The sequence below is a fragment of the Parasteatoda tepidariorum genome, chromosome 2 (genome assembly GCF_043381705.1).
Source record: "Parasteatoda tepidariorum isolate YZ-2023 chromosome 2, CAS_Ptep_4.0, whole genome shotgun sequence".
Taxonomy (NCBI): Eukaryota; Metazoa; Arthropoda; class Arachnida; order Araneae; family Theridiidae; genus Parasteatoda; species Parasteatoda tepidariorum.
This window is the reverse complement of record NC_092205.1, coordinates 41,472,231-41,494,831: the sequence shown is the minus strand read 5'-3', so window position 1 is coordinate 41,494,831 and position 22,601 is coordinate 41,472,231. Positions and strand designations below refer to the sequence as shown.

The 22,601-nt window shown below is 27.1% G+C and overlaps 1 protein-coding gene across 1 annotated transcript in view; it reads left to right on the top strand.

The window, feature by feature from the left end:
* Positions 1 to 573: 573 nt before the first annotated feature.
* LOC107449835 (serine/threonine-protein kinase PAK 2) overlaps positions 574 to 22,601 on the top strand; it is a gene marked incomplete in the record, with an annotated part of 35,414 nt that continues 13,386 nt past the window's right edge. Inside the window, 10 exon segments of the mRNA XM_043042327.2 lie at positions 574 to 936; positions 3,987 to 4,052; positions 4,232 to 4,317; positions 6,030 to 6,136; positions 7,863 to 8,022; positions 11,445 to 11,512; positions 14,330 to 14,425; positions 16,522 to 16,742; positions 19,585 to 19,771; positions 21,663 to 21,755. Coding sequence (XP_042898261.2) covers positions 833 to 936; positions 3,987 to 4,052; positions 4,232 to 4,317; positions 6,030 to 6,136; positions 7,863 to 8,022; positions 11,445 to 11,512; positions 14,330 to 14,425; positions 16,522 to 16,742; positions 19,585 to 19,771; positions 21,663 to 21,755 — 1,188 coding nt within the window.

Sequence of the window (22,601 nt, the reverse complement as noted above, 5' to 3'; positions counted from 1 at the left end):
GACGCATCTTTTGTATTCTAAATTCTAAATGTTGTAATTNGTTAAACTGTTCTATCGTAAAGTGCTCGACTTCGCGTGCTGGTCGTCGGGTTACCGAAGTGGGGGGGCCATCCCCTCTGCAGAGGATCAAAATTGTGATGGCATGTCTTCGGATCATCCTCGGGGATGTTTCCCAGACCGTCGCCAATGGCCCATTGTGCAACTCTAGTGCGACGTAAATGAACTACAACGACAACAGCAACAAGCGACTCTTTGCCCCAGCAGTGTCCCTTTTTTTCTTTTCTTTTTTTAGACCATTCACACTGGATGTGATTTTTTTTACATGCGGAAAAAATTCCATGCGATCGATCACTTGATTGGCTAGTTTTTCGCACATAAATATTTTTCACTAATCAGGGACGGTTGTCCATAAAAATTTGTTGATTCCCTCCTAAGGAATTTTTCCGCTCTTGATTTATAAATCGAAACTTTAAGCACAAAAAAGCATCTTTTTTCTTATCTTCTGATCTTGACTTATTTTTTGAAAATTTGAAATTGTAACTGATTAATCGATATAATACTACTTGCTGTATCGATCCGTTTTGTTGTCTTGCTGCACCCTTTCTGCGCTTCCTCCTACAATTGTCAAATTGTATATTCAATAAATAATTAGAGATTGTAATAACAATAAAAAAGCAGTTTCAATTATATTTAACAATTCTGTTGAATATTTTAGTTTTCTTCCAATTATAAAAATGAAATCTATGTTATGATTTGCGCCGAAAGACTGCAGCTAAGTAGTTTGTAAATAAAATTTGTTTTAGCAAAAATCGTAGATATTTAATAATTGTTAATGAATGTCTCTCATACATGCCAATTTTGCGAATGCAAATCGGCAGAGAACCAATTCGGTTCAGCCGAAGCACCATTACTTCACACCACATATTCTCTTTCAAAGTATGATTTTTTGTTTTATTACTACTTTTACTGTATTCATTTTAAATTTGGTTTAATTTTTATATCATTCTATTTTCATCTAATCAGGAATATTTTGAGCTTTATATTTTTTAATTTTATTAATATTTGATATAATTATTAACATATATCTGCCTATACCATGAAATAGTATTCAATGTAAAAATAATTATGATGAGACTGTTGTTTTTTTTCCATGTGTACTTGATTTGCATAGTTCTTGCAATAAACATCATCAAATTAATTCCCGTCGAATGGGTTAATTTAATTCTGAGACAGTAAAACCAGATATAGTGGTGTCTCATTCCTGCATTATTGCATGATATAATGAAACATTTGTCACTGACTTTTATTAGTATTAAATAAACACACAAAAGAAGAAACAACCCTGCACTGCAGATTATTAAAGCATCTACAGAATAGTTTTCATCGTAATTTTCTTCTTATTGTTGAAAAATGAACAGAGGAAAATTCTTCTTTTTAAAAGATCTCAAATTTGTTTTTGTTAAAAATCAAACAGCTAAATTTGGAGAACATAAAGTAATGAGAATTATATGAAGTGATATGCATGGAAATTACGTATATGAACTTATAACAAAGATTTAAATTAATTTTGTTTGATTTGCTATTGAGCTAACTTTTTTCTCCTAATATCTTTTCCAATTAATGTAATTCATTTGAGAAAAAAAAGAAAGAAAAAAGTGAATTATGTTGTTTACTTGTATGCATTTCACAATGAAGAAGTGAATTAACCAATAATTTTAAAAACAATGATCTGTAATAATTTTCCTCTAATATAGAAATGACTCAGTTATTCAAAAATCTATTATGAAACTTTTTATTATATTTTTGGGTGTGTTTTATTTTCCAAGAATCAAAGATATGTATTATTTTTTATTGTGAAGTTGCTTCAATGAAATTGTCCCTATACTATTATTTTATAAAAAATTAGACTGAAGTATTAATCTCCAGAGTTATTTATGACCTTTACATCTAGGTAATTTTGAAGTATAAGAATTTAAATAAAAATTTAAAATTTACAAAATGTTTTTAAAAAGATCATGATACAGTTTATAAGCATGTTTAAAGAATAGATATGTTTATATTAAGTTGATTTTATTCATTAATAGATGTTTAATAATAGTTATTTATTTTTAGATTTTTATGTTAGGTTTGCTTTTATTATATGTAATTAATACAAGAAATATATTCCTGTCTCTAATCTAAATTATAAAGCTAAGTTGATAGAACACTATTGGCGATCGAAATGGGCTGCAGGTGGCGTAGAGCAGAACTCTTTTCCTATGGCAACACTTCACATGCTTTTCCCATTAGTGTGTGGAAAGTCATAGAGGAAGGAAGTACGTTAGTTTCTCTCTTGATTTTCATATAGATTGAAATCTTTTAACTGGAAAAACTATATGGAACTGAAAATTACATTAAACATAGTTCTAAAGAAAAGTATTATGAAAATTTAAAAAAATATTCTTATTAAATAAAAAGGAAAAATATTAAGAAAAGGGAAATTACTGTAGTACATTCCTATACAACTGAAAAGAGGAGGAGAGGGAAGGGCGAAGGGCTAAAGTCATGAAACCGGTCTCTCCCCAGATGGCGTATTCGAGTGTTGCGATCGCGAATATAGAACAAATATTAAAGAAAACTTTTAGTTTCTTTCTGTTTGTATATTGCAGATTTAGGCTGTATTAGAATTTATTCCGCATTTTTAGTGTTATTGTTGCTTAAAATTTAGTTTGGGCGAAATGAAGTTTTTATGCTTAATTTTTTAAATACCTTTTCGCAGAACCATATGATATGTGTAAATGTGGTTTGGCGAAATTTTTTTACTGTTACTGAAAAAGAAAAAATCCACCTCTGTAAAGGAAGTTTGTCTTTTTCTTATTCACAGGGNCACAGGGGGGGGGGGATTATTCATTTTTAGGCTTTTTCCTACCAATGCAAACACGTTTTAAAATTACATTCACGTGATTTGAAATTACAAATCGCAATTTCTATTTGCACAATTTAAGATTGGGCATCATGTTTTGTATTCATGCAATTTAAAAGCACTATTTTGTTTTGTCTTCAAGTGACTTAATTATACATCGGAATTCGTATTCACGTGATTTTAAAATCAAACATAGAGAATTGTATTCAGACAAAATTAAAATCAGAAACTTCAAGATTCATATACATGCAAATTTAAAATCAAACATCGATATTCGTATTTTAAATTTTTACGCTGTTTTAAATTTCGAGATTCATATCGCCTGATTTAAAACTCGCCCATTGAGATTCATACGCACACAATTTAAATGAATAAATAAAATCTTGAATCAATATTTTTATTAAAACGTTGATATTATTCTATGGATAAATGCTACCTACGTGCACTTTTTTCTTTTGCTTAAATTTCAGATATTTTTTAAATTATTTAAAAAAGTGTTTTTAGGCATAAAATTTTTGGATTTCTATATCCAGCTTTTCTGGTTTTATTTTGCCAAATATATCCCTATGGTATGAATCAGGGTTGGGTTTTTGCTGCCAAAAACTGGTTTTTGACGTGAGAGTGGTAAAAACCTACTGTTTTCTTTAATTTATGGCATATAGCGGACAATACATTATTTTCACATAATTGCCTTTATAAATGAATGTTGTAAATGATTGCTATTGATTTTGCAACTATATAAATGTATTCTTATAGAAGGATATACATTCATATAGAAATATTGTANTCTAAGTCAAGAATTACTGCTATTTTGTCAATTCTTTTTAATTGAGATTCTGTATTTGTTGAAAGTTTTGCATTTTATCTAAGTCTACCTTTGCATATTTTGCTACCTTTTTGTTAATTTAAGCTGAATTATTACAATAATAATCTTTGTTGGACTGTGTCAGGGTTGCAGACAAATTAGAAGTAATGAAGATTGTGTTGTAGATTTACTCCATAAACTCTGCTCTTGGGATAGTGTGTTCTATGAATTTTCTATTTTCAGAAAATTTTAAAATTTATTTTTTATTTATCTTTTTAGGATGCATACATTTGACGAAATGGAAGAAAAGCCTCCAGCACCTCCAGTGAGATTAACTAGCACCAAGTAAATTCAAATTATTTTTCTTGTATTTATATTTTTTACTTTATTTCAATAAAACGTTATGATATTTTATCATTATTATTGATTTTATGATCTAAAATAGTTGTGTTTTAATTTGAAGTTTTGTTAAAGTATAGAAATATAGAAAAGTTATTGAAACTAATTTACTATTTTTGATTCAGAGAACCTGTTCATAGTGTGGATTTAAAGCCTTTACCAAAAGAACCTGAGAGTGACAAGTGGAAACTTAAGATAAAATCTTCTAAAAGTTCGTATTCGAGTTTTCTGTTTTCAAATTCTTTTTTTTTTTTTTTAATGTTTTCAGTAGAATTATGCATTCTAATATTTATCTTTATCTATTTTCCTGTTTAAGTTAAAGTCTTATTCATCATGCTATACTTTTAACTTCTTTTGACTTGAATCTGGGTTAAAGTTTATTTTTATTTCTCACGCCCAGGCTGTGTTTAGTGTTTCAGCTGCATTTGACGAAGTAGAACACGTTTATAATTTCCGTGTATTTGATATTTGTTATCAAAATTTTATTTTTAATCAATAATGTATTTACCCTTCTTAGCAACAACCTTTCAATGCCGGATCAAAAATGAATAAAAATGTAATGAATATTTAAACCACCAAAACGACATTACGTTCTGGTCCCTTTAATAATGTCAGTGCTGACCTTTTTTGAAAAAGTCAAAATTTTACCATACAAGAAAAAAGTGACAATAGAAGAATAAAGTCTATAAGAAATGATCTGTTATAATGCTGTGCAGTAATTAAAACAACAAAAACGATACAAACCGAAAAAAGTTTTCAAAAAGAAATCATCAGTACAAAACTTATTGTTCAGTATGAAGTAATTTAGTTTCACTTCTTCAAGTTTTGCTTTTCCATATGTTTTTCAGAACATAAATTAGCAAGTTTTAGAATTTAATAAATAGCTGTAAAAATTATTTCTATAATGTAAAGTAAAAAACACAATTTTAGATTTTTCATTATTAAATCCATCCAAAAAAAAAAAAAAAACTGTTGAAAAATACTTTTCCAAAAAATACTTATATGTAATAATATTATGTATATATATATTAATATTATATTCCTTGATGATTGCCTTGATAAGAAATCTGAACTGAAATAACTAAACTAGATATTCAACTAGATTTCTTGTATAATGAGGAAGCTAAAGTGAATAGTTGGTTTATACATTATTATAACTAGCTCCATGAGTTTGCCATAATATTGAACAAATATTTTTCTTAACATAAAAACACATTTAAAAAAACTAAAAAAAACAACAAAAAAAAACATGTAAAGTGAAATCAAAAATAAAACTCAGATAATTCCCCTTCACTGCAAATAAAAAGCAATGGACATTAAACCATGCATTATTCCTTTCAGTGCATTGTAGCTTTTGTTTTTATCATTTCTGCCAAATGAAATTTAACTAACAGAAATTCAGATTTTAAACAATCTGATTGTATTCCTAGTTCCAAAACATTAATCGAACAAATTCCACTAAAGAGATTAGTTCAATTTGGTCACCTTTACCGATTTCCAATCTTTTACCAAATCCAATTCAATAATAAAGAATCAAAATAAATTTACATTTATAAAAATAGATTCTAATAGAAAGTTTTAAAATCGACTGGCACTCAAAGTATTTAAATACTAAGTGTTGATTTATTAATACAATTTATTGTTTTTTATAATTTTTATGACGTACAATTGTACTATTAATGCAATTAATTGAATAATGAATAAATAAAAGAAATAATATTTATATATATTCTGAAATGTTTGCAAAATGAGTTTTCTATATCTATTGTGCTAAGAACATTTTGAAAATAAAGCTAATAAAATTATCCATAATTAAATACTAGCAATAAATTATTTGTTTGAAAAACTGGATTTGTAGGTATTTATTTTTTATACAACTGAAAAAAATATGAATTAATCTCTATAAATATTTTCTATTTTTAGATGTTAAAGAAAAGAAGAAAGACCCTGACAAACTAGTAATATCTCCACCTTTGAACTTTGAACATACTTTGCATGTAGGATTTGATCCTGATACTGGAGAATTTACTGTAAGAATTTTTAAGCAATATGTGAAACTTACAATTTTAAATTTTTTATTTTAAAGTTTCCAAAAAGTTAAAAAATATTTTATATCATTTAAAACTATTATTTATAATTAATAATATTACTAATAAAACTAATTGTTTGTATTGTAATTTATTATTTTCTAAACCTAATATGTGATTCCGTTTAAAATAACCATAAAAATATATTGCCTTATCAAAATAATTTTTCATACATTTTAGAAATAATATTCACTTAGTTGATTAAAATTTTTAAAATGAAATTGCATAAGTTAGTCTTGGTTTCTGATCTCAAGTAAGATAGGTCAGAGCTGTATCACTGCAAAGCTCTAAATGTTAAACTGTATTAAATTAATACTTAAAATCAGTTTTAACTAATTTAATGAGAAGTTGTGTAAAAAAGATATTTTTCTCATTCTTATGGAAAGATTGCTTTTATTTCCAATTTATAAGATTCATAAATTAAGCCTTAATCCAATTCTTGAAATTGTAATAAAACCATTTCTTTTTGAAATTCAACATTTCATATTTGAAAAGCACATTTCATTATTTTTTAATGAAAAAAGTGTTTTTGTGGTGAAAGATGCTTTTAAGTAGCAAAAAATATGGTCTAGAATTTCTTTGAAATTTAATGGAATCCTAAAATTCTTTACAATACTAAAAAAAACAACAACAGTCTAAATTTTTCACATCTACATTATAGAATGTGTGTGTATATCTATCTATATGTAATGTCTCATATCAGTCTTTCTATATTAATTCATACCTTAAAATAGATTCTCTTATTAATTTTAAGATGTAGAAATCGATCTTTTACAGAGAGCCATAAAAAGTCTGATTCAAAGATAATTTTCTGAAGTTAATAGGTTGAAGTTAATAATTTTGGGAAATATGCTCATTAAGGAAATCTCGAAAATTCCCTATAGTCTACATAGCATCATTTGTTAAAATGAATCAAAATGGTTAAATATTTTCTTTTGGATGCGTTTGATTACATTAAAGTTTTTCTTGCAACCCATTCCCTTTCACATTCCCTGAATAAGAGAGGGAACGAATCAATTTCGCATGGCTTTTTCATATGTAACCGCTACTAAAACTAAGGCCCGAATGGCCAAACCCTGAGACCTTGATTGGGGAAACCTCTTCCTTACAGAATTTATCATAAGATTCTAAATAAAACTTAGAAGTGTTGTACAACTATTTGTGTTGTCTATGGAAATTATTTGTATTTTCTTCAAATAAGATAGTGGAAATCTTACACACACGCATATCTATATGTATATATACATACTGATATTTCGACTAAGTTGCCTAAGCACCGGCAAGAATCTGAAAACACAGATTTTACTGTATTTCAAGAAGACAGCACTTTTAGAATATTAATTTTATAAAAATAAACATAGTTAATATTTGTTTTAAGATAACTGATTAAAGCAGATAATTTTGATTCCATTTTTAAATGATATGATTTGTTGTAGCATTTTTTCTTTAAAAAAAGTTTTCTCTTTTAAATTAGACATGACTTTTTATTTCAATATTAGTATTGCATGCAACAAAAATAATATTGCAATTTAAATAAAACTTTGGCTTTGGATTAATTTACCCAATTGCATTTATACTAACTATATATTACAAGTGTTGGAATTTTTTCATTTTAAAATTGTAAATCAGCATATTTTATAAACATGTTTTTTTAATTTTTGGTTTTTAGGGCTTACCAGAAACATGGTCTATGTTGCTGAAGAACTCCAACATAACAAAATTAGAGCAGAAAGAAAATCCTCAAGCTGTTCTTGATGTTTTGAATTGGTACGATACCTCCACTAAAGAAACGGAAGATTCTAAATACATGACTATCAATAAAACTTTAGGTAGGTTGTCATTTAGAGGACATATCTTTTAATTGCACATTATTTCATCTATTAATAATTTTAAAATATTTAGTTTTAAAACACAATATGCTGTTTATTTTTTTTTAATAGAAAATAAGTACTAAACTTCATTATTCCGAAATTCGTGTTGATGTGGAATTATTTAGTAAAAATTTTTTTAAAAAAAATGAAACTCTTATTATATATTTTGTTAAATAATTTCATCAGATTTAATCATCTAAGTTTTTGACTGCATTTTATTTATTTATTTACTTACTTATTTTTTTGAAGTTAGTGACGAGAAAATGAAAATTACTGTATTGAATTAATCTCAATTTTTTTTCTCTTTTAAACTTTATAATAATGTAAAAAAAAAGTTATGAAAAAAATGTATTTGCATTTGAATAAAAATAATAATACATTTGAAACAAAGTTAGTTCTTTATTAATTAAAAAAGTTAGAAGTTTATCAGATTATTTTTGAATATAAATTATTAATTTGGGTAATTACAAAAATATTTTACAAATTATTCCTCTATAGCTGAGCTTGTGAGTCTTTGGTGTCCAAGTAGGTGGATTTTAAATCTGTGTTTGTTAATTAAAAAACTTTTTTTTTTTAATTATTTGTTTTTATCCTTTACCCAATGCATGACTTAGATTTGTTTGAAATCTATCCAGTCATTTCTAAATGTGCATCTTGAGTCAAAGAAATAGCTGTTTTATAGATATTCCATCAATGTCTTTCTTATTTAAGTTATTTTTTTGCTGAAATTACTTTTTTTTTATCAGTAATTAGTAAATATAAGTAGTTCTAGATAATGTTTTGCATTATGTAAAAAAAAAAAAAAAAATTTTTTTTATTCTACTAAGCTTTTTGTTTTGTGACCATTATTTTTCATGTAGTAAAAGGACTCTGACAGTAAAAAATTATTTTTCGTACTTTAACATTGTAATGATAAATTGTTTGTGAATTTAATTTTGCATAGCTATATTCCATTGAGTTTATTTATGGTGATCTTTGTATTTCATTTTGAAATTTTTTTTTAATGCCTGCTTTTGTTATGAACAACAGATAGCAACTGGAATCTTTTTTCTCATATAATTGAAATTTGCATGATGATATGTATCACAGCAGTTTAAATATTTTTCCTTGTCATTTTTTTCAGGTTTTTCAAAATATTTGAAATTAAAACAAATAAAAATAATATATTTTATAAAAAGGTAAAAAATGTTATAAAAGTTTGTGCAGATTTTCTGCAATGACCTTTTTTAATTCTTAAATCCTTGAAAATAAAGTCATTTTGTAAATAAATATATCAGCAAAGAAAAAGCAAAAATGCTATCATATCTTGCCAAACTAACAGAAGGTAGTGGAATTGAAAACAATCTGTTAATTTCCAACATAATCACCCCCAAGTATCATTATTCAATTGCACTGAATAACTGGTTTTAAAGTTTTTCATTCTACTTTCAGGCTCTTTAGCTGAGTTCAGTAGTGTATTTGTTTTTCCCTTGCTTAAATATTAATTTGCATTTCCAAATGAGCATGCATTTTCAAGATTTTATCAAATTAAGTTTCTAAAAATGTAAATTAAGTACGTTCATTATGGAATATTCTATATACTTATATGGTAGTTGAAAAAACAGCACATATAAATTTTTTTTTCTGATGAGAAAAATTTTTTATTTTTGAAAATCAGGTAAAAAGGAAAGAACTTAGGTATGTTTTATGGCCATACTGCAAATTCATGGTGTTGAGAATTGCGTGCAGATTTTTGTTTTGTTAGAAATTGCGTTTTTTCTTTCAAGTGTATTTTTTGTTGATTTGAAGGTGATTTTCACTGCTTTTATTTAAAATTCTCTGGTTTTTATAATATTTTTGAACTTATAACTAAATTTTCTCTATTATTATTTTAAGAAAAATTAAAAATTTTATCCTGTTTATTCCTGAATGGCTGCTAGGAGACAAATTTTTATTCCATTTCACTTGAAAAATTTGTAAATCTCCAATTTTTAATCAAAACATGTCATTTTCCTGAAATGAGTTTTTAAATTAAAAATGATTAAGATAAATCTCAACTTATTTGTAAAATTTCACTTTTGCAATTATATTTTTTAATGATTTATTTTTCATATTTCATTTGAATTAAATATGGTTTTTGCAAAAGCACCCTCAAGATTGTTATGGGAATATTTTGTTAATTAATCCATTGTTCAGGGGTAGAAATTTTAACAGATTCCAGTAGTGTTTCTACTTTTCCCAACAATACCAGATTTTGTCTTCATTGTATCTGGGCAATAAGTGTCTATGAAAAAAAATCCTTTGTTTGTTTAACAGTAATAAATATGAACTTATACTTTGTTATTTTAACCTAGAAATAAAATATGTTAATTTTTTAATTTATTTTAAGGAAGTCAATTAATAGTAAAAGTAGCTATGGTAGTAACAATTAAATAGTTCTAGTTTATTATTCCAATTAATACACAACAAAATTTATGCCCAGCTTATTGTTTGTTTCAAACGAAAGGGAGAATGAATACAAATATGACACTGTAATATACATATATGCAAAAGGTAATGGCAGAATTATTTTCTCTGAGTTTTACTCTGAATAATAGTAATATAAATTGTATACATATCCCTCTATCCCATGAGTTATATAGTTATACACATTTGTGTTAAAACACTTCTGTATTAAAACTTGTAACCAATGATAAACAAATATGAATGAGACAAAAATAAATAGATTAAAAATAAATAATATACCAAAAAAATAATAAAATATCTGAATGTTAAAATAATATTTATAGCCTATCTAGCTATTTAGGTTCAAATTAAGAGCATAGTTTTCATTAATTTGTTTATAAAACTAAAACTTTATCTGAATCAAATCACAAAGGAAAGCTAGTTTAAGGAGTTCATGTGAAATAACTATATCTAATTAATTTGCCTAAATTTTCACTTGGAGTTGGAGATGTTGATGATTGTTATGCTTAATCTAATCTAAATATCTTAAGTGATTAATTAATATGCATTTATTTCAATTTAAACTTTTTCTCTGATATTAAGTTTCCTTAAATTTTGTTTTACTTTCAAAACATATTAAATGTTTCTTTATTCTTGAAAATTCATATTTTTAAAAACTTCTTATAATTTTTTTTCTTCCTATTTGTGTAATTTTACAAGAAAAAGATTAAGACTTTTTTCTCATGCTTATATCTCATCAAAATTAGATTAATACTTCATTTTTAAAATATTTTCTTCAATGTGTCTTAGCTTTTTTATTGCTTGCATTATGGCATGCTTTTATTTTAACTGTATATCTGTTTAAATTTTATTTTTCTGATATTAATAAACATTAATGTCTTAACTTCTTGTATGACTTAAACTAATCTGTAATATTATATTTCTTCATATTCTAGATCCCACTGTTGGCATTAGTTACTTTAGTGATCCAGGCTCTTGTAATGCCTTGATGAATTTGCCTAGTGTAAGTGCAAATTTATTATTTTTGAGTTTAATGTAAAATAAAATCTATCTTTTATTTTCTTAATTTTAATTGAAAAAATAGCTAGTCCTATTCTAAACTAGTCTAGTTCTTTAGGGTCAGGTGGGGTAAAGTGGGTATTTATTAAAAAATATCTTTTCTCTTAAATTGAAATAATTCGTTTATTATTTTAGAGACATTTATTGGGATTGTGGCAAACAATTTTATTTCAGTTTTAAGAATTAATCAGAAGTTTAATCTTTACTTATACAGTATGTTAGTTTCTGTTTCTGATGTATTTTCTTCTAATATCATTAAAAGCTATTAATTTTAATTTAAAATGATAGGGTGCATAAAAATTTCTTCATGGAAATATATTTGACATAGAAATTCAAGAATACATTTTAAAACTCTATTTATTATGGATTGTTGTCTGAGGTGGGGTAAAGGGAGGTATATGGTTAGGATTAGTTAAGTGTTGTATAATAAGGATGTTTTTTTAACTTCTGTGTTACTAGCTTTAGAAAGTATCTAATGCTCTACATTTTATAAAAGGCTAAAAATAATTTACTTATTTAATTACAACCTTTCATACTAAATTTAACTCTGATAACAAAATTTATTTTAAATTAATTTTTTTAAGCAAAAGAATAATTTAGGGAAAATAACAATATGACCGACATATTACACAATAAAAAGAATTCCCAAAAAAGCATAATGGTACAACTTAGTCAGCATATTTAAAGGTATGAGTTTTATCATAAGTTTCTGGTTTCATATAGCAGTTAATTCATGCAAACAAATTCCTTCAAATATTTTAATGGATCATCATGGGATACTAAATACCCTAAATAAAATTTAGCACTACAGCTATTAGTTTTTACACTCTCATTTATGTTACAAATATACAAAAACTACTGAACTTTTCTTGCTTTCTGTTGAAATTATGTTAAGTTCAGCAAAATATACTGCATCCTAAGTGAAACCTAGTTTTGATAGTCATGAACATTCATTCTTTAATTTAATTATATGAACAAAATATTTTTTTAGCATTTTTTTCCGTCCGGAAAGGACAAAAAAAAACATGACTTAATGATAATTCATATATCCAAATTCAAAAGTTGAGTGATATCCAAATCAACTTCAGATAGCAATCAGACGGCTTGCAGCAAAACAGAGAACTATATCCATCTCATTTGCTGATCATAAGGTTCTCTCAACTACTTCCAGACCAACCATTTCGTAACATTCAAATAAAATTACAAAAGTCTCAAAAAGTTACAAATGGCTCAAAACAACATTGAATTCAAAGTTTACCACCCACAGTCTACCAATAGATATAGGTTGTCTCCAGAACAAATAATTGAATCAAGCCGACTTTTCTTTGCTCCAACTAACAAATGTGGTCTTCCATTGTGGTAATGTTTTCTTTTGACGCATGGGCAGCTTTGGCTCATCAAACTGCATCTTATTTTTCTATTATAAAATAAACTGTTTTGAACTAGAATCTATTAGATTTTTTTTCTATCATCTTTCCTGTTAATTATTACATGTGAACAAGAGTATTGTGATATAAGGCTTCAGCAGTACAGGTATCCCTTCAAGCAGTTTAGTTTCTTCAGATAAATGTTGGTTTCGCAACTCCAGAGTGCACTAATGATATTTTTTGTTTTTTGATGCGTTAAATTGTTTTTCTCTATTTTAATTTAATACCCATTACTTATCTTCCACTTCATTTTATTGCCGTAAGTAGGTAGTATCATTTAGTAGTAGTATTATGAAGTTTGTCATTGCGCTTTAACTTTTTATTCCCGTATGTTCCAGTAAAGTAACATTGTTGAACTTATATTTTTATTACATATTAACAAGGTTTGTGATTTTTTTTTAAAAAAAATACAAAGAAACCCAATTAATTTGATTTAAATCAAATTTTTCTTTTCTTTTCGTAAAAATATGTAGCATTTTACTTTATAACTTATTAAATTTTATTAATGTAATTATAAATGTATTATTAAAAGTTAATCTCAGTAATGCATTTCAAATTATATGAACACATTAAAAATATGTTATAGTAAAATATATTGCACATAAATGCATGATTCAAATTTATTGAAAATTGTAGAGAATATATGAATATTAACTACCGAATAACAGGCTTGTAATATTTTCTTAATAATATTTGAGAAGACAAAATAAGTTTTGTTGCCTTACCTTAACTGCAAGTTGTTAAGAAACCTTTCTTCCATTTGTTTAAAAAAAAAAAAAATTACTAATGCTTAAAGATACAAAAATATATGGATATTTCGAAAACTTGCAATATTAAACTAAATGTGATTTTGAAGATTCTATTTTAAAACTCGGAGTGAGTAAGATTTTCATTAGCATCCTGGTTTTTAAATAATCCATATTTAATAATAATATATCACGGATGCATAAATATCTGTATAAAAAAACTGCATTATTTGTTTGCTTGAATCTTAAAGAATAATAAGATTTTCAAAGTGTTTAATTTATTGCTCATTGAAATTTTTTAACATAGCAATATATTTACAAAAAGTTCTAAAACTATGAGAATCAAATCTTATATTAAAATGCTTTGTAAATTCATATTGAATAGAAGATGATTTCTTTAGAAAAAATCATTAGAATTAAATCAATGGTTTTTTAAAAAAATGATTGATTTAAATTAATGAACTCTGCATGTTAGTGCTCTTACATCAATTGCTTTTTCATATTGTTAATTTTTGTAGCATCTATCAATAAATTAGTTGTGTTAATGTTTATTGAATATTGTTAATTTAAATATTTTTATTATTACAGCAACCAAAATCAGATGTAGTACAGTTTAAACATGTAGAAAAGAAAGAAAGTGTTGAAGTAATTTCACAACCACCATCTAGTCCTGAAAGCACTATTGTAAGTCTATTTTTGCTTCCGTCTGTTGTCCTCTTTTTTCTAAGTTTATTAAAAACTATTGATTAAAAGAATTAGGCTAAGTTTAGGTCATTGCAGTTTCAAAAGAGTGAAAATCGATAAGATTTACTTGGCTCCAGTTCAAGTTAAAATATATATATATATATTTGTAATCTTCTGTCTATAATCTGATCTAAATCTATAATCTGAAAAATTCGAATTATAATTGATGTAAACAAAAATTTAAAAATTACTAGTGTTAAAGATTTAAAAAGTGTTGTTCTTCTGAATAGGATGGATTTATCGAAATTATGTTAATAAAAGCTTTTATTTTATATTCTTTTAACTTACCATGAACACATAATATTGTGCTAGATGTTTCAGAAGTAAAAAAGCCTTTCTTCATGTATTAAAATACAATGTAAGAAAAATTGATTTGAGGGAAATGTTAGATAAAAGGGAAAACAAAGGAAAAAACATAGACCTTGAAACAGTATCCAGAGACAACATAAAAAAGTAGTCTAAAGTAGAAAATTTTAAAATTTTAACATAAGTCACAGAACAATCTAAGTCCTTGCAGCACACCTTATATCAAGTCACGGTGAAAGTTTTAGATGCTAATAATTATTTTTCTTTTATTATGTAAGCTTATATATATATGATTTGATATTTATCTAATTAAGGTTCTGCAGTGGTTAGGCATCAATCATGAGACTTTCCAGCTAAGGCTGTAGTCAGACACATCATCTGCGGACAAATAATTAATAATAACCAGTTTAGTTTGATGCGAGAAGTAGAAGGGTGAAGACATTAGAGGATCTCGTTCCTTAACTCATACCTATTTCATATTATCATTGTAAATAGTCATATGTTGATAATATCTTCATTTTTGGTTATTAATGAATAATTGTTTGATAAAATGCTTCAGTGGATAATGCCTAAAATTGTGTATTCATAACAAGTATATTGCAAGTTCCTTTTTTTCTTTCGCAATTTTGGTTTGTAGATTAATATAGAAATGAAGCTGTGCTCCTTTTTTTGAACTCACATTTCAGACTGTTTCTATTTTAATAGACGTGTATTTTTAGCTATGTCCATTATCGTAAAACACATTTTGAGCTGTGTCTATTTTCTTAAACCCACATTTCGAACTCCATCCATTTTCTTAAACATGCATTTTGAGTTGCCTTCATCTTTTTAAAACATTTCATGCTAAATCCTGACTTAAATACTCACCAACAAAAAAAAAAAAAAAAAGCTATNCAAAAAAAAAAAAAAAAAAGCTATTTTTTCTATAAAAAAAAAGAGAGAGAGAGAATGAGTTTTTTTATGAATAAATCTTGTTAATACAATAAGATCTTGTTCTTTTCTCCCTAAATAATCATAAATTAATCAAAATTAGATACTTTAATTTAGTATTTATTACTTTCCCACTCTGTGCTTAATTTTCTTAATTTGAGGGTTTTTTTTCTCTAGCGATTGTCTTTGTATAAAAATATTTGATTTTGACAAACAATGTATATGAAAGAAAACCTTTTTTTTAAATAAAAGTTTTTAATGATAAGCTACATTTTAAAAATTAATAAAATAGTGAATTTATTTAAAAAATATCATAATTTCATCTTTTTTTTGTTGCAATATTTCCTTAAAATAATTTGAAAATTTAATATGGGAAGTAATTGTAATTGTAAAATGAAATTTTTTTTATTTTACTTATATATTTTTTTATTTTATTTTAACCACTTAATTACAATAAATCAGCCAGAACATCAATAAAAGATTAAATATGTTCATTTTTTTAGATTTTTGTTTTTGCTTAGCAATACACTTTATGAGCATTGACAGCTCATTTTAAATCATTTTAAGTTCAATAAAATAAAATATATTTTAGGATAAAAGTACTTGTTAAAAATTTATAACCAAATAAAATTTTGAAGTCACTTTATCCTAATTCTGCATTACATTTAAAAATAAAAAATACAAAAAAATAAAACATAGCTTAGATTTTTATTTAGAATCCAAGTTTACATAAATGAAAGGTTAATGTGTATACACAAGCACAATTAATAACAATACTTAAATTAAAACTTTCTTTTCAGTATATGAATCCTTTAGTAGAGGAAGAGCTTGTTCGGACACCTTCAGATGTAAACACTGAAGTTCAATATACAGAACGCACAGTATCTAATAACAATAACGTGTTTACCAAAGTAAAGAAGAAGAAAATAACTGATGAGGAAGTAATTGAAAGATTAAGAGATATCGTATCAGATGATGATCCAAATAAAAAATATCAGAAATTGGAAAAAATTGGACAAGGGTAATATACATTCATGTATTTTACCTCAAGGGGACACACAATATTTTATAATGTATTAGCTTCATAACATAAAGATTTTCCTGTGCTCTGCTTTTACAAACAAAAGCATTGTTTTATTACTATAAAGTCTTCTACTCCTCAAAGTAAAAATAACAATTTGAGTGGCAGAACAAAAATAGAGACTTTTATTATTTATGTTTAAATTTTGTTTTCTTAACTTTAATATATGGACTTTTTCTGATAGTATATATTCAGAGGTGATTGTGCTCCGGAAAAAATATGGATTTCCGGATTTTTCCCTAATTGCGCTCTGGAAGTCTTAGGTCCAGAAGTTTTAAGAAATCATCGATCACATTTATGTATAAAAATTCTTGAATATTTTATTTAAAAATGTTAGAACTAGGCCATGGCACAGAATAGATCAAGATGGCAAAAACTTATTGGGACGGNGTATATGAATCCTTTAGTAGAGGAAGAGCTTGTTCGGACACCTTCAGATGTGAACACTGAAGTTCAATATACAGAACGCACAGTATCTAATAACAATAACGTGTTTACCAAAGTAAAGAAGAAGAAAATAACTGATGAGGAAGTAATTGAAAGATTAAGAGATATCGTTTCAGACGATGATCCAAATAAAAAATATCAGAAATTGGAAAAAATTGGACAAGGGTAATATACATTCATATATTTTACCTCAGGGGAAACACAATATTTTATAATGTATTAGCTTCATTGCATAAAATTTTTCCTGTGCTCTGCTTTTACAAACAAAAACATTGTTTTATTACTATAAAGTCTTCTACTCCTCATAGTAAAAATTACAATTTGAGTGGCGGAACAAAAATAGAGACTTTTATTATTTATGTTTAAATTTTGTTTTCTTAACCTTAATACAGTAGAGCTCCGATTATCCGAACTGCTCGGGACCGAATGTGGTTCGGATAACGAAAAGTTCGGATAATTGGAAAGTTGTTTAAAATCTAGTTTAAATGATTATTATTTATGACCTAACTTCCCTTCACACTTTTTCTAGGCCTAAGGACTGGCAGTACTATCTAAGCTCTGGCGTGTTTTAAAGTTTTTTTTCCTTCAATTTTTAAATAATTTTTTTCTTACTTTTTTTTCATTTTGAATTATTTTTATCATGTTTCAGCTTTTTATAATTTTTTTGCCAATTACTGACTTTATTAAATTTTTCTTTATTTTCCATTGCAAAAGAAATACGGCAAAGACTTTTGTTTCAAAGAAGATGCTCTTTTTTGAGCAGCCTTAGTCTTTTTAAATGAATCAACTGAACTGGATCAACATCATTTTGAAGTTCTAACCAATTCATTGCAATATCTAATGAATTGCATGCTTCTATATGAGAAGGTCCAATATCTTGAACTTGATCACCGACTTCAACCTCTTCGTCTGTGGAGTTCCGATTTTCATTCAAAATTTCAGCAACAATTTCATCATCATTGAAAATTTGAAATCCTGGATCGTTTTCAGTGTCTCGACAAAAATCTTCTATTTCTTCTGCTTTATAACCTGGCATCTTTTCATCCGAGAGATCTACTGGTTCAGAAACTTCATTTTCTTTGGTTTTTCTGTTAAGAATTTTATTCCAAGATTTAAGATTCCAAGCACTATAATCACTAATCATTAACCATAAGTGACAACCAACCCATCCCCCAATTGTAGAAAGAAAGAAAAAGAAGAAAAGCGGATTCGGACATAGTTTGGATAATTGGACGTTCGGATAATCGGCGCTCTACTGTATATGGACTTTTTCTGATACTATACATTAAAAGAATCTATAATTTTAAAAGCTTTGGATATTAGAACATTGTTTTCAGTTTAGTAACGTACTGTTATTTCTTTCTTATTAATGAACTGTAATTTTTTTCCTTACTTTATTATTCTATACATAATCAGTATATTTATTTTTAGTATGATCCATGGTATGCTAATCCTCCGATTTTTTACAAATTTCAAGTCCGTTAAAGATTTCAGGTTTCTTTGTCATTTCTTGTCCCAAAGGAAATTTAGATAGATTTCTAGTGCAATCATAGTGGGTGCAGTGCTGAGTTGCTATGTAGAAAAAATGCTATTTATGTCCATTTTTTAAAATATTTCTGAATTTTATAGCCTTATCCCATTTGTTGATCTTACTCAAATAGAATTTCTTTTTTAAATCAATTAATTTTGTAGATTTTTTTAAATTGTAAGAGGATCCTGTATATTTTAAACACACAACACTCCGCCATGGCTATGAACCTCGACCCATTTAGAGCTCTAATTTTTAACGGCTATGGTAGGAGTGCCATGTAGTTTTGACTCTGGTCAGCACCAAAGCTGGTACCTCTCCTTCATTACTTCCACACCACAATCAGTAAGAGGACAGATTTAATGTGCACCTTCCTGCATATACCGGTTGTTGCCAAGATGCATCTAATTTTCATATGCTGTGAAACTTGAAAGTGAATCCCTATATATAACATAAAGATTAATTGTGAAGGTTTGGAATATACATTAAATAAATTATCACTCTCACTTTAAAATGTGAAAACTACTAAAAAATTTTATAAGCGTCTTATAATGTATAAAATTTAGGATGAAATTTTAAAAAGTAATTCCTAACTTTTAAATTAATATAAACTTAATTTATTTTCTATTTAATTAAATTAAGCAGGCCTTATTGTTAAAAATAAAAAAAAAGTTTTTTTTTTTTTTTTTTTTTTTTTTTTTTTTTTTTTTTTTTTTTTTTTTTNAATTTTGTTTTTTTTTTTTTTTGTTAAATTTTTTTTTTATGAAGCAAATTATGTTAATATTTGATTTCTCTCTCTTTATGTAGAGCTTCTGGTACAGTTTATACTGCAAAAGAAAAGTCAACAAGCTTGGAAGTTGCTATTAAGCAAATGAATTTAGCTAATCAACCAAAGAAAGAGTTGATTATAAATGAAATTTTGGTGATGCGTGAAAAGAAGCACCCCAATATTGTAAACTACCTAGATAGTTTTTTGATTTGTGATGAATTATGGGTGAGTTTTGTTTGTTTTTGTGCTTTTTATTCAATATTTAATTGATCTTTAGTGTTAAAATGTGTTTTTTTAATATGTAGTTTTGAAAGTTTGAAATTTATTGCATTTTTGATAAGTCAAAAAAGTGTAAGTTGCTTGCATTATATTGAGAATAAATAAGTTTTATTAGATTCAGAAGTTTGGGTGTTATTATAATAATAAGTCACATCGGACCATAACTTAAACATCTTCATCTAAAAGTGTAATAATTATGTTTTAATTTTCAGTTTAATTTATATTGTTAAAGTGTGAACAACACAATTTTTTTTTTTAAATTTCACAAATGTAAACTTTTGTGCCATTAAAACATCATTTAAGAAAAACTTTGTTTCAATGTAAAGAAAGAAGTAACTAAAGATCTTAGTTTTGCCCTGTGAGGTTTAAGGGAGTCATTTTCTATTAATTTAAACTTTTGAGTCCTGATGTAGTTGGTTCAATAATAGTGATTTTGATATAAAAGATTTGAGTAGAAAAATTAAAAAATGCATAAATTTAGTTATTAATGAATGAAGATATGTAAAACATAAAAGAAACTTTTAAATTGTTTACACGAGAGCTCTATACTGCGAGAGAAACTATTTCTGGCAAATTTTATTTCATCTTCCTTGGTATTTTTGAATTAAGGGAAAAATTCTGACAAATCTGGAGTAAACAATGAATTTTCCAATACTGAAGAAATGTTTTCAAAGTATTAGAATGCAAGCAATCTTAGGATCACTTCCTTACTGAGTTATCCTGTCACAATTTGTTAACATTTTGAAGAAGAAAAAAATATTCCGTTTGTGAAACTTTAGTTTACTCTTGGTTTACTGGAACTCACTTCTCCTGTAACTTTACATTATTTATGCTGTGGAAAAAGAATTTACCATAAAGAGCTTCTGCCGTTGTAATTTTAATGAACAATATTATTATGCCTCAAAGTCACTGAAATAGTTCAAAAGCAAGGAAATTTAGTTTTATGCATAGTAAAACTGGAAGTCATAGAAAGTGGGCAGAAGTGCCCGTCAAAAACTGCTTAGAAACATTTTAATGGGGTGGGCGTCAAGTGACATCTGGAACATCATTATTCCTTATTGTGTTTTGACAACACCTAGTAAATAAATTCCCAGCTTAAGAGTCGAAGTTCAGTTCGTCTATCGCTGTCAATAAAGATGTTTGTGTTTTAACATTAGCTTAGTTTTTAATTTGTATTACAAGTATTATTATAATCAGGGTTCATTCTAGACTAAAAAAAGGGCAGGGTGCTAAAAATTGAAAAGGGCACTNAAATCCTTTCTTACAGGAAAGTGGTATCTTTTTGGAGGGGACACAACAGGGCGCATTTAATTATATCAGGGCAGGATAAAAGGAGTAAAGGGCAATAGGGCGGATATTTTATACCAAAAGGGCATAGGGGGCGGGCCGCCCCGTAAACCCCGCTTAGAATGAACCCTGTTATAATTAACGAATATAGTTACCTGTATCATTGTAGTTACATGTGGGTGTATCTTACTCTACCACCTGTTTCAATCATTGAAACATGGCTTCTTTTAGTAACTCTACCACTGTTTTGCGGAAAGCAAAAAATTAGGTCAACTCTTATATTATCTTTAAAGTCCAATTTCTTTTGATGAAGAATTTAGCAGCTGCCAGAGAGGAGAAAATAAAAATTAGTGTTTAGTGATGGACAATAATTTGAGTAAGCAGTTGCAATCACAGTAAGGCCCCAAATTTCACAAAAATGATTTAAAACTTAATTGTACTTGCGATATATCATATTTTAAATTAATCAATGATTTTGTTTAGTACTTCTATGCTTATTTTTTCAAAAAAGTTTTCACTAAGTGTGATTAAAGTCATTAACTTTTAACAGGTTATCATGGAGTATCTTCCTGGCGGTTCTTTAACTGATGTTGTCACAGAAACTTGCATGGACGAAGGACAAATTGCTGCTGTTTGCCAAGAAGTAATCATGTTTAAATATTTTTAACAACTTAAGTTTTTTAATTATCACTTTTGCCCCTAATAACTAAATTTAGCAAAACAGGAACAAATCCTTCATTTCACTAAAAATGGCTAAATATTAGCTTCTTTCTTTTGCCTTTTAGTTTAGTCAAATCTATTGTTAATTGTGAAAAAGAATCCGCAGAACAATTTACTTTAATTATATCTTACACAGGGTCTCCACGGTCCTTGAGAGTCCTTGAAAGTCCTTGAATTTTTATTGTTGCTAAATTTAGGTCCTTGAAAGTGCTTGAAAAACGTCTTAGGTCCTTGAAAAACTTGATAGATCCTTGAATTTGTCCAATACTGCCGGCGGTCCTTTTTATAAAACACCAGCGGATCTTTCTCGTTCTTTCTGTTTTGTTCCCGAGCTCTCTCACGTGGTTTTTAACGCCACCGTTTCTAACCGGACCTAGCGTCTGCCAAGCGCGCGGAGCACAGCAGACAATCAATGCGTTCGGGGCGAGGCTCCACTTCATCATCTTTCTTAGATCTTCTTTTTTCTTATCGAAACTGGAATACTCTCGAATTTTGTAACAATGTGTACCTTGTAGTTTTCAATAAATTTTCCGTTTTACCATCCGCACTTGTCCTTACGTTTGCGTCATTTCAAAACTTTATTGTAAAGCGTATTCGCAAAGGCACGGCTTCGTATTTGTGTTATGTAGTTTAGACTAGTTATGCCTGGGAAGTGCTATTTTAATCCCCAATGGATGGATAATCAAGCTTATAAAGAATGGATTTTATCGATGCCCGAAAAGAAGTTCAGAGCCAAGTGCCGATTATGCATGAAGGAGATCGATATCGC